The sequence below is a fragment of the Peromyscus eremicus genome, chromosome 6, assembly GCF_949786415.1.
Source record: "Peromyscus eremicus chromosome 6, PerEre_H2_v1, whole genome shotgun sequence".
NCBI lineage: Eukaryota > Metazoa > Chordata > Mammalia > Rodentia > Cricetidae > Peromyscus > Peromyscus eremicus.
In genome coordinates, this window is record NC_081421.1 from 16,070,626 (window position 1) to 16,086,509 (window position 15,884).

At 43.4% G+C, this 15,884-nt stretch overlaps 1 protein-coding gene across 1 annotated transcript in view; it reads right to left on the minus strand.

Annotated features, from left to right (window-relative positions):
- Trpc3 (transient receptor potential cation channel subfamily C member 3) overlaps positions 1-15,884 on the minus strand; it is a 67,533-nt gene that overhangs the window by 39,852 nt on the left and 11,797 nt on the right. The window contains exons 2-3 of the mRNA XM_059265242.1: positions 8,075-8,846; positions 491-679 (exon numbers count right to left, since the gene is read on the minus strand). Coding sequence (XP_059121225.1) covers positions 491-679; positions 8,075-8,846 — 961 coding nt within the window. The remainder of the gene's footprint in view (positions 1-490; positions 680-8,074; positions 8,847-15,884) is intronic.

Genomic DNA, 15,884 nt, shown 5'->3' on the forward strand with positions numbered 1-15,884 from the left:
CATACAAGCCGCAGAATTAACATTATTTTATTATTTTTTGTTTTGTTATGTTTCTAAGACTGTGTCTCATGTAGCCCAGGGTGGACCCAGACTTGCTAGGTAGCTGAGGCTAACTCTGACCTTCTTATTCTCCTGCCTCTACTTTCTAAGTGCTGAGATTAGAGATGTGTGCCACCATGCTGTTATTATGAATGGCATTGAAATTGGCAGTTTGCAGAAAGCTTGGTTTATCCTAATCCATTTAAATGACACTAAACCTCTGAGAACATAAAAGACAGAATCCTCTTATATGAGGAAACTGAAATGTAGAGAAGGCTTATCCTTGCTATCAAGAAGTCCTGGATCCTATAATGGGTAACAGTTGAGAAGGGTCGGAGTCTGATGATAGCTAACTTTACCTGACACTTCCTCAGCCCCTCCATCTATCGCTCTCCAAGTGTTCCTTAGGATGCGGTACCGGCTCATGTCTAAGGATGACCGGTTCACTCACCTTTTTTACTTCATACTTGATGGCAAGTTTTACTCGACTCAGCGAAGCCTTGTGCCTGTGTGTCTCCAGAGGCTCTGCTGATTCCAGATCTCCATTCAGAATGGCTTCCACCTCTTCCGAGTCTCGACACAGGTCCAGCACGCCCACTACAAAGTCTTTGCATTGCATGGAGAGCTTCCTGTAGTCATTCTAAAATAAGAGGTTTGGTGTTTAATGTCAAGAATTTCTCTAATTCATCAGCAAGTGCTTGGGGATGAGGGAAGGGTAGTAAATAAAGGTCTCCCTGCCTGGGTAGGGTAGGCAGCCCCTACCTGGATACAAGGCTGCTTAAGGCAGGTACCATTGGATTCTCCTGTCTCCACTAAGTTTCCTTCTGCCCAGCTGAAGAGAGCTCTGAAAATTATATGGACATGATCTTACTTAGATGTGGAATCTTAAAAAGAACAGAATGGTGCTTAACAAGAGGCCAGGAGGTAGAACTGGTCAAAGGCACAGTATGCTAATTTGCTTAATTTAGCCATTCAGCATCGTATATTTGTATCAGCATGCTATATGGCATACCATAATATGTTCAATTATTATTTATCAATCTCAAGTTTTAGCTGGGCTGTAGCTCAGTAGTAGAGCTTGCCTAATATGCATTTGGCTCTGAGATTTTGTAGGGTATTTGCTTTTGAGATAGGGTCTCACTATGTAGTTCAGACTGGCCTTAAATTAGGAATTTTCCTGGATCTGCCTACCCAGTATGTGATATCGGTTCTGTACCATCACACCAGTTTATAAAACTAAAACTTCTCAAAAAAGCCAGGCATGAGAGCTCACAGGAGGAGAATTACCATGAATTCGAGACAAGCTTGGGCTATGTAGTGAATTTGAGACCCTGTCTCAAAAAAAAAAAAACAACAAAAAAACCAAAACAAAAAAACAAACAAACAAACAAAACAACTCCCTGCCCCTGTTTAAAAAAAATTAGCTCCAACAAAAATGTGGTGTACACACAAGTGACTGGTTTGTCTTAAATAAACAACAGAAGTATGATTGCACATCTTAACACCACAAACACTCCTGTTGCCTGCAGGTGTCTGCAGAGAAACCAGGATCCCAGCTCTAGAGAGCAGGGAATGCACTGCTCACAGGACACCAGGGGTTTCTGTCAACGTGTGACAAGTTTGTAAGCTGATTTGGGACACTGGAATTTTATCCTGCTCTTTCTTCCTTCCTTCCTTCCTTCCTTCCTTCCTTCCTTCCTTCCTTTCTTTCTTTCTCTTCCTATTTTCTTCCTCTTTTATAAAGGCAATTAACTAGATCCGGGAGGGACCCTTCTGTTACATAAAAGTTTGTTTTATGAAGGAAAAGGAGACAATGGCTAAGCGCCAATGCTGAATACCAAGAGTCAAAACAAGTTTTATCTTGTTGTATAAGCAATAGCTATTTTGAAGCTAAAGCAGGGCCACTTCCATACTGGAAACTTTCTAACATGGCCGACTGATGAAAAAAAGGATCATATATGAAAACTTGCCCAGTTTCTTATCCATGGCTTTGCGGGGAAACGTTGCTTCTCAAACACAGATCTAATACCAATAGTATCAGTGGCACCAAGAACCTGTCAGAAATGCAATTCTTAGGCACTGCCCCGAAGTAAAAACTAAGGAAGGACCCAGCAATCCCATACAAGTCAGAGTTTGCGGATGACCGATAATAATTGAAGAAGGGCCGGGGCCGTCCCTATAGAGAGCCATCTTTCTGGTTTGGCTGAAGGGCATGTTATCTTCCCTTGCAGAAACGGAAGGGGAGAAATGGCTGATTATGTGGAATTGGATTCTCCAGGGTTACAGAATATCAATACCTGAGAGAAAAGTTTCCAGGCCACTGGAACTAACACTTTGCTAAAAATAATCTGTGAATCTTTAATTCATTTGCATATTTATTTCATGTGATGGATGGTTGGCAGCCTCCCCGTTACCTTCTGAATGGAGCTCTATTTTCAGCCCGTTGGATCCAGTTAAGGCACCACTGGCTGTCTCTTAGGGAAGTGCCTCACTTTTGGAAACCCCATTTCTACCTTGGTGACTTTGACTAAAATTTTAGCCTATAGAGAAAGTTAAACCAGACACTCTATAATCCCAGCATTTAAGAAGCTGAGGCAGGAGAGTGGCAAGTTGGAGGCTAGTCTGGGTTATATAGTGAGACCCTATCTGAAAAAATTTAAAAATTAGCCACATAATAATTTAATTGATGCATTTGAAGAAATAGAATTCTTCATTTTAATGTGTTCTGAGACACTGTGTCTTGATAACCAAGTAATACTTCACACAGCAAAATTTCTAGGCCTCAAAACCATCATATTTCAGGAAGACATGAGGAATTCTAATTTTCTTCCCTTAAATAATTTGATTTGGTAGGCAAAGACCACACCACCAACTAAAATAAACAAGAAGAGAGAGGCCATTTAAAGGATACACAGATTGGAATAGTTTCCACTTCAATTATCAGTAAATTCAAACAAAGAACGTAACAGTTAATCCTTAATCCCTCATAAGGGAACAGACAAAATGAATAAAACCCCAGTCTCCATTCAAGCTGGTACCATTAACATGATAATATTAATAAAAGAGGCAGTCTCTGATTCCTATGCAGAGTGGGTGCCTCCCATTCCTGAAAGCTAATGCAGTATTTTATTATAGCTTACAGGAGGATTACATCCATGATGTTTCCATATTCAACTCCTTTTTTTCTTTCTTTTTTTTTTTTTTCGGTTTTTCGAGACAGGGTTTCTCTGTGTAGCTTTGCACCTTTCCTGGAACTCACTCTGTAGCCCAGGCTGGCCTCGAAATCACAGAGATCCGCTTGCCTCTGCCTCCTTAAAGGCATGCACCACCACCGCCTGGCTCAACTCCTTTCTTAATACAGTGCTGTAGATGCAGTTCCCTCATGTCATTCCTTGGTTCAGGGTGTTCTGTAAGATTCGGTGTGACAGAGGTGGGCCATCTCTCTATCCACCGGAAGTCAAAGAGACTTTCTGTGCTTTGAAGCAAGCTTCTGCAGTAATAACTCTTAAAATTATAATCTGGAAGTTGTTCAGTTGAAAGGAATGAGTGACTTTTCACACAGCCTGACAGATCAGTCAAGAAAAGAAACAAACAAACAAACAAACAAACAAACAAACAAAACGCTTCAGTGATAATACAGGTTGTGTACTGTAATAAGGATAATGGCTTGTTTGTACAGATTAAACAGTTACTACTGGAAGATGTCTATTGCCCAAGTACAGAAAACACTCAGAAGAACAGATAATGACAATTTTATTTTTAAACACAGGGTCTAACTCTGTCGCCCAAGATGGCTTCCAACTCTAGGCTCAAGGGATCCTCTTGTCTCAGTCTCCTTAGCCGCTTAGACTACAGGCATGTACCACTTCACCTGGCTACTGGTAATTTCCTTACTTCAGTCATGGCCTTTAGGTCTATCCAGAGTGCTCAGGGAAAGATGGAGAACTCTGGGCAAAGACAGCACCCTTCCCTCCACTGCTAAAGAGTGCACTGTCTGCCGGTCCAGCCTCAGCTCCTCCCTGCCTCGAACCGCTTCACAACTCAGATCAGATCAACAGAGACACCAAACTGCTCTCAACTTAGTTTTGTTGGGACATCTTCCTCAGCATCATGATCCTCTTTACAAAGTCAGGTGACCAGAGCAGAAACGGAAAACTCCAAAGACCTGTTACCCCTGAGGCAGAGTAATGACGTCCAATTTCGTCACAGCCTCTCCACATTCCTTATAATGTATATGGTTTAATATCCATTCTGATCATGTACCAGCTGTGGCAGAATCCTACCTTCTGCTTGTCCTGTGAGGACTAAATGCCGAGAGCATGCTTAGCATGCATCAGGAAGCTTAGACGTGCTTCCGGGTCAGAAGGAATGCTATTTTGGACATAAAACCCAAGATTGGGGGTGGAGAGATGGCTCAGTGGTTAGAGCACTGGCTGCTCTTCCAGGGCGCCTGAGCTCGGTTTCCAACACTTACATGGCAATCTATAACTGTATGTAACTCCAGTTCCGGGGACCCCACAACCTCCTCTGACCTCCAAGGGCACCAGGCACACATGTGGTTGCACATACATGCAGCACAGGCAAAACACTCATACATATAAAATAAAAATAAATAAATCTTAAATAAATAAGACCTGGGTCAGGGATCCAAGATGCCCAGATGGAGTGTAGTCAGTATGACCTTGGCCTCTGTTTTCCCACACCGAGAGGTCTGTGTGACTAGATGGTTCCCAGAATCTCTTCCCGCTGTAAGCTGCTTTCTTACTTTGTTCATTTTCCATTTTCCTTCTAGCTCTGCTACAGTGGTAAATGAAACTGTTTTCTACTTTGAAAGAAAAGTGGAGGCACAGGGAGGGCAGATAGCCTTTCTTTCTTTCTTTCTTTCTTTCTTTCTTTCTTTCTTTCTACCATAAAAGTGCATCACCAGCTCAATTAGAATCTGGGAATGTCCATTTGTGTTCTTGTATCTTAGTAAACGATAGGTGGATGATTAGACCCAAGTCTCCATTTCTCAGAACAGAAGTAGACATCATATGCACATCCACACTGTTCCTTTAATAACATGTCGCTGGCTGTCCTCCATCCAGTCCTCTAAATCTATGACCTGGAGTGCTCAGGCTCCTGAGACAATGACCTTCACACGTTCTCCGTATCCCCAAGGGACTGTGGGGAGTATGCAGAGGGTGAGAAAGTATGCATTCCAGGTCATCACTAAGATGTTAGAACAGGTGTCTGAAAGGGGAAAACATCCCCTCTACTTCACCAGGGAGCAGCACATTGTCTGTCCCTTCATTTTCAGGCCAGGACTCTGAGCTGAAAATCCCTCTGGGAAGGAATATAGTGAGCGGCACAGAACAGGGCAAATTAGGTTACCTGCTTCCCTCGGGAATGAGCTTTGCTTGCCCTGTCCTGTCAGCACAGTGAGGCTGGGTTAGGGCTTTGACTGTCTAAAGCCCTGACAGGTGGACAGGAGTGGGGGGTGAGAGGGCAAAGGGGAGATGGGATAAGAAAGAACCAAAAAAGATAGCCAAGGATGGGGGAGGAAAGGCATGTGGTGAGGCAGAGTGACTCTCAGTCTGCAGAGACTGACTCCTGAGGAGCTGCCCTGTTCTGGCTCACAGAGGGTTCTGTGACTCTCAAGCTCGCTGTGTAAGCTGGACCGGGGAATGCCTGAGGTACAGATGGTTTTGCATATCCTCGGCCATGGTATCGAACCTTGACAACTCAGGTGTGTTGTCTTCTCTTCTGCTTTTTTACTAATATTTTCCCACCTCTGGAACGTTCTCAGAGGTGACTCTTCAAGTCAGAGAAAAGGAGATTCTAATCTAAGCATTACTAATATGGATTTAGCTGGCTTCAGGGGGAAACTATGAATAACAAATTCTCTTCCATTGCTCTACCAAGGCAACTTGTCTGTGTGGAACTGCAAACATCACCATCTTTAGTAAATTATTAAAACATAATCCTAGAAAATATTCCCTTTTATGGAATTTCCCTTGCAGAGTTTCAACATATATCAAATAAGTACATAAAACAGGTTTCTGTGACATTTGAAGAGTCAAATAAACAAATTTAGAATTATGCTTTTATGACTCTCTCACAAATAAAGAAATGATGTTTAAAAGTATCTTTCCCGGATCCTTTTCTACTCTCTCTGATAAGTTTGAAGCTTTCAGTTTGCTTTACCTATGGTCTGTCTAAAAGGTTTTCAGGCCTGATGTGGTGGTGCACGTCTGTAATCCACGCCCTTGAGAAGTGGAAGCAGGAGGAGCAGAAGCTCAAGGTTATCCTCAGCTACATAGCAAGTTCAAGGCTAGCCTGGGCTACATGAGACCCTGTCTTAAAAACTCAAATATGAAACAAAAACAAATTTCATCGTGAGTTCAAGGAAACAACTCTTTTCAAGTAGTACATAATAGATGTCCCTACAGGGAATAGATATCAACCAAGACCTATTTTATTCTTCAATTTTCCCACATTTCCCCAATTTTTTTTAAACAAAATGTGCAGATTTGTATCAGAAAAAAGGCATGAATAGATTAACAAGATTATTACACTGAGGCCAGAATTCCTCCAAGACACAGTGAGGATTGACAAACACCGAGGGAATTGGTTGTAGATGGAGAGTGGGCAAACTAATCTGTGCCATATTCTTGAAACCCTAGAGAAAGCAGATTTTCTTAGCTTGAATTATATTGCCAACTGCGCTTGAAAAAAAATAATCCACTTAACTATGAAAAACTATATTAAGATGTGAAAGACAGAATAAACACTCACTCTGATACTACTATTCTATGCTAAAAAGATTGGATGCTGAGGAACTAGTGTTTGCAACCACTTCCTTACCTAGAAGACAGGAGAGTGGAAATCTGCCGAAGAGAGCTGATGGGGGGTCACCTTTGTAATTAAATACCCACTTTACCCTAGTTTTAAGGACTAAGAGCATTTAAAATCCATAGGAGGGGGTGGCAATGGAATAAAAGTTTAAAATAGTCTACCACTAATATAGGATTTTCATAAAATGATACTGATTGACAGAAAAACATAACTCATTAAGAAAGGCAGTAAAGCAGAGAAAGCCGTGTGATGAAGCAAGCCATTTTTCTGTCCTTTGTGTTTCTGGGTGGACCCAACAGTCACAGCTCACCACGCTAAACAGATGTTCAAAGAGTTCAGGGTGAGACATTTGTGCCATTAATGAAGCGACTTTAATATTAACAATAGCCTAGCTTCAGTAGTATTCTATATATGCATTTTGAATGTTGGCTCTGGGAGGGGTGCCCAGCCTTGATTTTGTCTACCAATGTGCTGAGTAGAAATCATCACTATCCTGGGATGCACACAGTCTGTGAAGCACATGTTGGACACGGCTACATCTAAAAATATGTAAAGCCTTGGGGTCATGAACAGAACTTCAGAGGAACTGACACTCCATCCGAGAAAAGAAAGAGGAGCCCCGCATCCCAGTGATGGGGTGCAGACTTCTGACACGGCGACACCATGCAGCAGAACAGAGAGAATCTAGAAAGGAGACAGACTTGTCACATCTCCCTTTAAAAAAAGGGGACACAGAATCTCAGGGTTTTCATACTTATCCAGGACACAGAGCGGCCACCACCACAACCTCTCTCTAAGGCAGTGTGTTATGTGACGTCTCCAGTGTGAGTCTGCAGCAGCATGTCAACCGAGAGGAGAAAAACCACCAGAGCAGCACCTTGTAGTTTAAAATCCACTGCAAGACATGCTGTACTCTCAGCATTTGGGAGGCTGAAGCAGAGGGACTGCTGTGAGTTCCTGGCCATCAAGGGCTATGAAGTATGAAGACAGCCTGGGCCGTGTCGAAACCAGAAACTGGACACGGTAGCCCATTCTTGTAAACCCAACATACGGGAGGTTGAGACAGGAGGACTGCTGTGAAGTTGAGGCCAGCCTGAGCTACGAAAGTGAGGCTCTATCTTAGAACAGACAAACAAACAAAATCCCAACAGACCCACCAGGCACTGGGCAGAGCTGACTCTGGCTTCCACTGGCCTACCTTGAACTCCTTCTCTATGTTGGCTAGCTTGGCCAGCTCATTGCTGAGTTCCAGGGCTGTGAGCACCGGGTCCTCGCTGGAGAGTGACAAGTATGCAGGGCTGGCCAGCCCCTTGTACGCGTTGATCCTAGACCTCGAGTGGCTGAAGGCATCAAGCCGCTGCTTCTCGGCACAGTCCGCGCAACGACAGAAGTAGTCATGAGGCCGCTCGATGCGCGCGCCCTTGAGAAGCAGCAGGTGCACCACCTCGTACTTATGGCAGTGTGCAGCCAGGATGATGGGCGTGATGTCAGGCGAGAAGCGTGTACCATCCTCATCATAAGCATAGAAGTCGTCATCCCGCAGTTCCTGCTCGCAAGGGCTAAGTGTCAGGCGCCGGCTGGCCGCAAAGCCTGGGTGGCCGAGGATGGCCTCCACGATGCGCACATAGCCCTTGCTGATGGCCAGCAGCAGCGCATCACCGATCCGTGCCAGGTTCTCCTTCTTCAGCAGCAGCTCGGTCACCTCCAGATGCTCATTGCCTACAGCCAACTGCAGTGCGTTCTGACCCATGTAGTCCACACAGTTGACATTGAGCGTCTGTGACTCCTCCAGCATCTTGCGCACCACGGGGATGTTGCCGTACTCCGCGGCGTCCAGGAAGCGCTCCTCCTCAGCTGTGAGGCTGGGCCCACGAGCACCAAACATGAAGGCCGGGCCACGCACTGCCTGGCGCCGGCCCTTGTCACGCATCCCTGCCGTGCGCCACCTCGATGGGCTGCCCTCCGAGGACCTGATCAGTGGGGTGACAAAACAATGTGGGACGTTGAGGCCTGTAGCTTTCGCCCCCAGCAGACCCGGCTGCAGACCCGAAGCCAGGGAATGGCCGAGGGAATTGCTAAGATCGACCACCCCAAACTACCTCTCACCTAACACAGGCTGCCTGAACTCCAGGGAGGAGCCCACAGCCCTTCCCAGTTGCACATCCAGTTCATTCTGCCTTTGGATAGAAAAATAAGGAAGTAATTTTCATGCACCTACCCAGTAAAAAGCACAGTCGGTGCCCTGCGGCTTCAGCCCGGTTCCTGCTGTTAAATAGCTTAGCCACAAAGCACTTGACCTAGCACGTGTGAGGACCTGGATTCAATCTCTACTACCACAAAAAGAAAAACAATCCTGGAAATAGTGTCTAGTGGACACTCAATATCCATGCTCCAGGCTAGAGTACTCAACGGAGGTTAATTTTTGTCAAGAATCAGGACAGAATAGCTTTCTCTAGTTATCGTACATTCTAAAGCAAAATTATCCGCGCAGCCCGGTATTAGGCTGAGTACCATCTTACAAGGTCTTAGCTTTAACTTTTTCTCTTAAGGGAAAGCCTTGCCCCACCAAAGGTTTGTTTGTTTGTTTATTTATTTGTTTGTTTTACAGGATTCATCTTTGCAGCGACCTAGACAAGATATACCAAACATAAAACCCAAGCATCAATCTAGATTTACTTAATTGAAAATAACTCTCATTATAAGGGTTGTTTAATTACTAAAATCATACATTTGCCGTTTGAACTAGAAGGAATTACTTGACTGGTGGATTAAAAATCACTAGCGTTACTTTGTGAACATAGCTCCAGGTACGGCTCCTCTAGCTAGAACGATGTGCCCTGAAATCCTGCCACCAGCCACACCAGCTGAGATGTAACTGCATCACAGTCATGCCATAACCGATGTGTGCAGCAACTTCAGTTAACATCTTAATTTTTATGAGTCTGGGTAAAGAATTTTATTTCCTTGACCTTCTTAACCTACATGTAATATGAGAAGTTAAAACCAGAGGGTGGTTCCTCCTGCTAATCCCAGAACTCAGAAGGCCAAGACCTTGTCTCCTCAAAAAGAAAAAAAAAAAAGAGAGACAGAAAGAAAAAAAAGAAAAAAAGATACACTTTAAAAATAATAAATAATGCCAGGCCCATGGCACAGACCTACAGTTTCAGCTACTGGGGAATGGTAAAGAGAGAGGCCAAGTTCAAGTTCAAGGCCAGTCAGGGCACCTTAGAAAACTCTGCCTCAAGATAAAAGCTAAAACAAGGTCTGGGGAAGTGGATGAGCTACTGTAGGGCGCTTGTCTAGCATTCGAGAGACCCTGGTTCTAACACCCGGTACCGCAAAAAGGTGAATAAAATGAAAAGTCCCAGACTTTATGTGAGTTTATAAGTAAAAGCTTTTGTAAATGTTCTGAGTCTCTGAAAAACATTGCAAAATAAACTATATAATTTTAACATTGTGGTTATCTGTAACAGTTCAATGATTTATACACTTTACTGGCCAAATATTGTACAAAATATACAAATCTGTATCTTTGCCTTTATCTATTTGTGTGAATTTTTTTCTGATTCGAATGCTCAAAATAACTTTCTTTTAAAAAAAATCTGCGAATTTTTTTTGGGTTTGAGCTCTATCAAAAGGTATCAGTTAAGCTTTTTTCCACATTACTGACTTTTGAAGCAAATAAACCCAACTTAAAAGTGAATGGCTGGGAAAGCAGTCATTTTATTTCTATCATATGTGTTTCAGAAATATCTCTTACCACTGAAAAAAATGTATTCACAGAGTCAGGGTTTGAAAATTCATGAGAAAGGACACCAGCCTCCCTGGGGGCCTGGCTAAATTAGGGAGCTTCCCCAGCACAGGAAGTGGGGTACCGGCATCCAGCTCATCTCAGCTCTTTAGGCTCCAGATCTGGGACACAGCAGCCCCGGCTCTCCAGTGCTTCGAACAGGGGTGCCTAGTGAAGGTGTCCACGCCCTGGCTCTCCAGTGCTGAGAACAGGGGTGCCTAGTGAAGGTGTCCATGTCCTGGCCCTCCAGTGCTCCGAACAGGGGTGCCTAGTGAAGGTGTCCATGCCCTGGCCCTCCAGTGCTGAGAACAGGGTGCCTAGTGAAGGTGTCCATGTGCCCCAGGGCATATTATACTTCTGGGACACCCCATTTCCACTGCCTGCCTGGCGTGGAAGGTCAACAATCCATACTTGAGAAAACAAGGCACAGCACTCTCAGCTGCAGTTTCCCTGGAACACTGGGGCATGGGACTGAAGGACAGGGAAGGGACTTCCACCTTGCTCTTGTACCCTCACACACAGTTTGAACAGTTAGTTATGAGCATAGTTTACAGTTTATAAATGTTTGTGTCTTTTAACCCTGTCATTGACAATTACTTAAAAATATAGGTACCTTTGGTAACCATTACATTGTAATCTTTCTGCAGTTAAAAAAGTGGAGTATAGGTAGATGGTATGTTGGGTGGTGGGGAAACTCGGGAGGGGCTCAAGGCTGGTAGGTGACTTTTAGATAGACACAAAGCAGAAAGTAGCATTCATTCACTGAAAGTGCAGAAGAGTTCCAAACTCTATCATGAGGACTTTAGGAAAATCTTGTATTATTGAGGATGATTTATTGGTATTAATGGTACTCATTTCATTGGGTCAATATTCTTACTGTTAAATTGTAAGCTGGGTTTTGAATGGCTAGAATTTCCATGTCATATAAAAGGTCTTGTTTCTGACATTGATAATATGCTGATATTACCTAGGGCTAATATAACGGGAATATGTCTATGGAACTCCAACTTACACTCAAATGGATTATCTTTCGAAAACGAATTCTTATTGAAGTACATCTTAATGAACAAAAATTTTAATTTAATGACTTGTTTACAAAAAAAAACTAGCTGTAAAGAACCTTACTTTTTTTGCAAAAGAGCCTGAGTTGAGAATACTAGAAAATGACTATTTCATGAATTTTTCTCTTGGTATCTCTTAGTATTTTTAGTCTGCCTTTTAAAAACAGCGTCTCTTTCAATCACTCTATAGCCAAGGCTGTCCTAGAACTCACTATACAGTCCAGGTTTACCCTGAACCCATGGTGACCTTCCTGCCTTAGTCTCCCAAGTACTGGAATTCTAGCTACGAGCCTCCATGACTAGCATTTTAAATTTTTTAAAATGCAAGTTATAGAATATGTTATTAAAGAATACACACATCAACACACAGTTGCTTACTATTTTTGTTGTTCTGTTATTTGATAAGAGCAGCTAAAATCTACTCATCTGTCACGAATTTCATTTACTGTACAATTTTATTACTTAGAATCCTCCTGTTATAAATCAAATATCTTACTTAGCATGTCAAAGTTTTCCTTAATATTTATTTTTCCAGAACCTTTGTCTCCACAATATATATTGGAATTAAAATGTTTGATCTTAATACTGTGGTGGTTTGAATGAGAATGGCCCCCATAGGTTCAAATGTTTGAATGTTTGGTTAATGGAACTGTTTGGGAAGGATTAGGAGGTGTGGCCGTGCTAGAGGAGGTGTGTCACTGAGGTTAGCCTTTGAGGTTTCAAAAGCCCATTTCTCTCCCCCCCCTCTCTGTCTCTCTCTCTCTCTGTCTCTCTGTCTCTCTCTGTCTTTCTCTCTCTCTCTGTCTCTCTGTCTCTGTCTCTCTGTCTCTCTGTCTTTCTCTCTCTCTCTCTCTCTCTCTCTCTCTCTCTCTCTCTCTCTCTCTCTCTCTCTCCCCTCTCTGACTGCTGCCTGTGGATCAAGACGTAAAGTTCTGAGCTACTGCTCCAGATATGCCCGCCTCTAAGCTGCCATGCTGCCCACCATGATGGACATGGACTAACCATCTGAAACTGTAAGCTAGCCCCCAGTTAAACACTTTTAAAAGAGTTGCCTTGGTCATGGTGTCTCTCCACAGCAATAGAACAGTGACTAAGACAAGTTCTACACAGCATAAGTCAAATGAGCCAGTCTCACGCCATCTTTAAAAGATCCTAAGAGTAGCCGGGCAGTGGTAGCACACACCTTTAATCCCAGCACTCCTCAGAAGGCAGAGGCAGGTGAATCTCTGTGAGTTCAAGGCTAGGTTGGTTTACAGAGCAAGTTCCAGGACAGGCTCCAAAGCTACACAGAGAAACCCTGTATGGGGGAGAAAAAAAAAGAGCCCAAGAGTGACTTAGGCGTGAGGCCTGATCTCTCAATCAAAACAAACCATTCTTTACACTGTCACTTGAAAGTAAAAGAACTGAATGAGAGCTACTTATTTCATGGGAGTCACGGTAAGTGAATCCTTTAATTTTCCTTCCAGAGCTGAAATAGACTTCCTTCATCTGCACTGATGCAGTGAAGTCAGCCTCCGTGGGTAAACAGGTCTCCAAAGTCAGATGTGCTTGGCATGTCTCTTCCAGCTTTTGAAAGGAGCAAGGGAGATGCCAAACTCCGACAATGGTAACAGAACATTTTCCAGTAGTTTTCCTCTCTTCAGACCCTCACCCAATGGGTCTACCCAGTCAGCACTCTGAGGGCGCTCTGAGGAGACTTCGCTCCCACAAAGCACTGGAACAGTACTGACTGAAAGCACAAATCCTGCAAGGCTGTGTTTAGGCTCCTTCACTAGTGCTCATGTGGACAGCCTGAGCATTTAGCTGCTACAGTCTGAACTCTCTTCCTCTCGGTTCTGCCCCTGGGACCATATGAGGACATAACATAAGCAGTTATCTATCTACAAGCCAAGAAGAGTCCTCACCAGGACCTGACCATGTCAGCACCCTGATCTCAGAATTCCAGGCTTCAAAATGGACAGAAAACAGATCTCTGCTGAAAATACTATCTATAGGGTCTTATTGGCAAGCCAGAATTGAATAAGACCCTTTGCATTTGTTTAAATAATATTTAATACTTTTTGAGATCTTTGTATTTGTACAAACATTTAATCAGATGAAAAGTTCTTCTGGGAACTATCTTTGTACAGCCATTGGGAACCTTCTGTTCCACTCCACTCAGAGGTAAAAATACAAGCGACACTCCCCAGTTGTCATAACTTTCCATAGAGTCATCTGACCTCCCTAATAATGTTCCTTACAACAGTGACCTGAGTTCTACCTGAAGTGTGCTAAAATGCAGACTCCCAGTCTTAGCCCAGAGGGACTGATTCTGCATCTCCCAGGGGTGGGACCCTGGGATATATATTTTAAATGAATAGCCTTAGCAATTCCTATATGCTAAAATATATGGGGCCTTGCACCGTAAGCCAACAGAATTATTCTGTATCAAAGACCCTGGATTATCAGGCTTTTCAGCACTTTTCACTCTGGCCCTGCCAAAATTAAAATTAAAATGCTGTGTTTGAGTAGCAAAGGCTAACGGACATATATCTCTACATTCATTTAGGTTTTGGTGGTTTTTTTGTTGTTGTTTATTTTTTGTTATTATTTAAAATTTGATCTCCATAAGGTGACTGCCAGAGCAGCCTACAAGGTGTCTTTATCTGTGACCATTTAATGACATGTTCTTGCTTTATCAATAAGTAAAGCTTTTAAAACGGTTACTGAATGAAGGAGTTGGAGATACTGAGCAGATTCAGCCAAGGACACCTATTCATTATGCCTTCTATAAGGATTCAACTCCTAAAGTCAAATCACTCCTGTGCATCAAGAAGCCGCTTTCGAGATGAATTTTCATACTCCATGTGTTTTAAAGATTATTCAAGTTATTTAAATTTTAAAGCAGCATGATAACAAACATCCCTTTAGTGACACTACTGCACACGATCCTGAACAGCAAGGTCATTTCTTACTTATCATCATCCATGGAGCACATCCCAGCGCCTGAGTAGAGGTGCTCATAAAGTGTCTGTGCAACTAAGCTACCTGTCTTCCCATGTGACCCAAGGTTCCCCAGTACAACTGTCCATCCTGTAACTCAGAGATACCCAAATCAAACCAGCATTCCTAACATGTGCATCTCAAAGTCCTAGTCAGGCTTGGGAAACATCAAGGTCATCTGTGGCCCAGGATTTGATCCTGCCAGTCACAAGGTCCTGAAGTTTTCCTTCGGGCGGTTCTCATGCTGGATCTGTCTTTGCATCCTTGCCTGCGCCACCCTGCAGGGCTTTATCACATCCCCACTGGGTTATCACAGCAGCTCTGCAGCACAGACAGGAGGAAAAGCAGGCCAGCCTCGCTGAACACCTGACATGGAGGCTGTGTTTTCAAGGCACTATCAGATTTAATTCTCCCAACAACGTTATGAAGCAAACTTTTTTCTCTACCTCATAAATATAAAAATTGGCCAAAACCCCCACAAACAAACAAACAAAAAAACCAAGGTCACACATCCAGTAAAGTGCAGGTCTGGGAGACAGCGGCATCTAGTCCCTTTGGTGTTTCCTGGGACTCCCCCAGTCACTCCCAGCATGGTGTCTTTCTCAGACACTGGTCTCCCATGCCACACCTCACAGTCCCTTATTACATATTTCAGAGTCAACACTCTTCTAATTAGCATTCAGGAATGTCCACAGCTCCTTCTGCCTGGCCTAGTCAAACTTGTTCTCAAATTCATCCCTATCCATCCTGTAAACACAAAATCCCTCTTCCTCCTCTACTATCAAGGGTATTTTCTAAAAATGTGTTAAGATACTTTTTTTTTATTTTGTGTTTCCAAGAACACGGTCTTTGTTCTTGTTGAGTGAGTAACTTTCTTGACTACTAGAGAGTGAGCATGCAACACAGAAAAAGATCCAGTGAATATTCTGGGTGTTACAAGAAAAAGTAGGGCTTTATGAGAAGACCCCCACCACAGCATGATCTCACCATGTGGACAAAACAGTTCTCCTATTTTCCACAGCAGAGCAGGATGCTCACTGTCCCAGAAAACCAAAGAACCAAAAGAACAACAGGACAGGTTACATGTCACATGTGGATTCAGGAAGGTCAGGATGAGTGGGTGTTTCCCAGATTCAGCAGAGAGGTTGGTGCACAGTGCTTTCTCCTGCCACTCC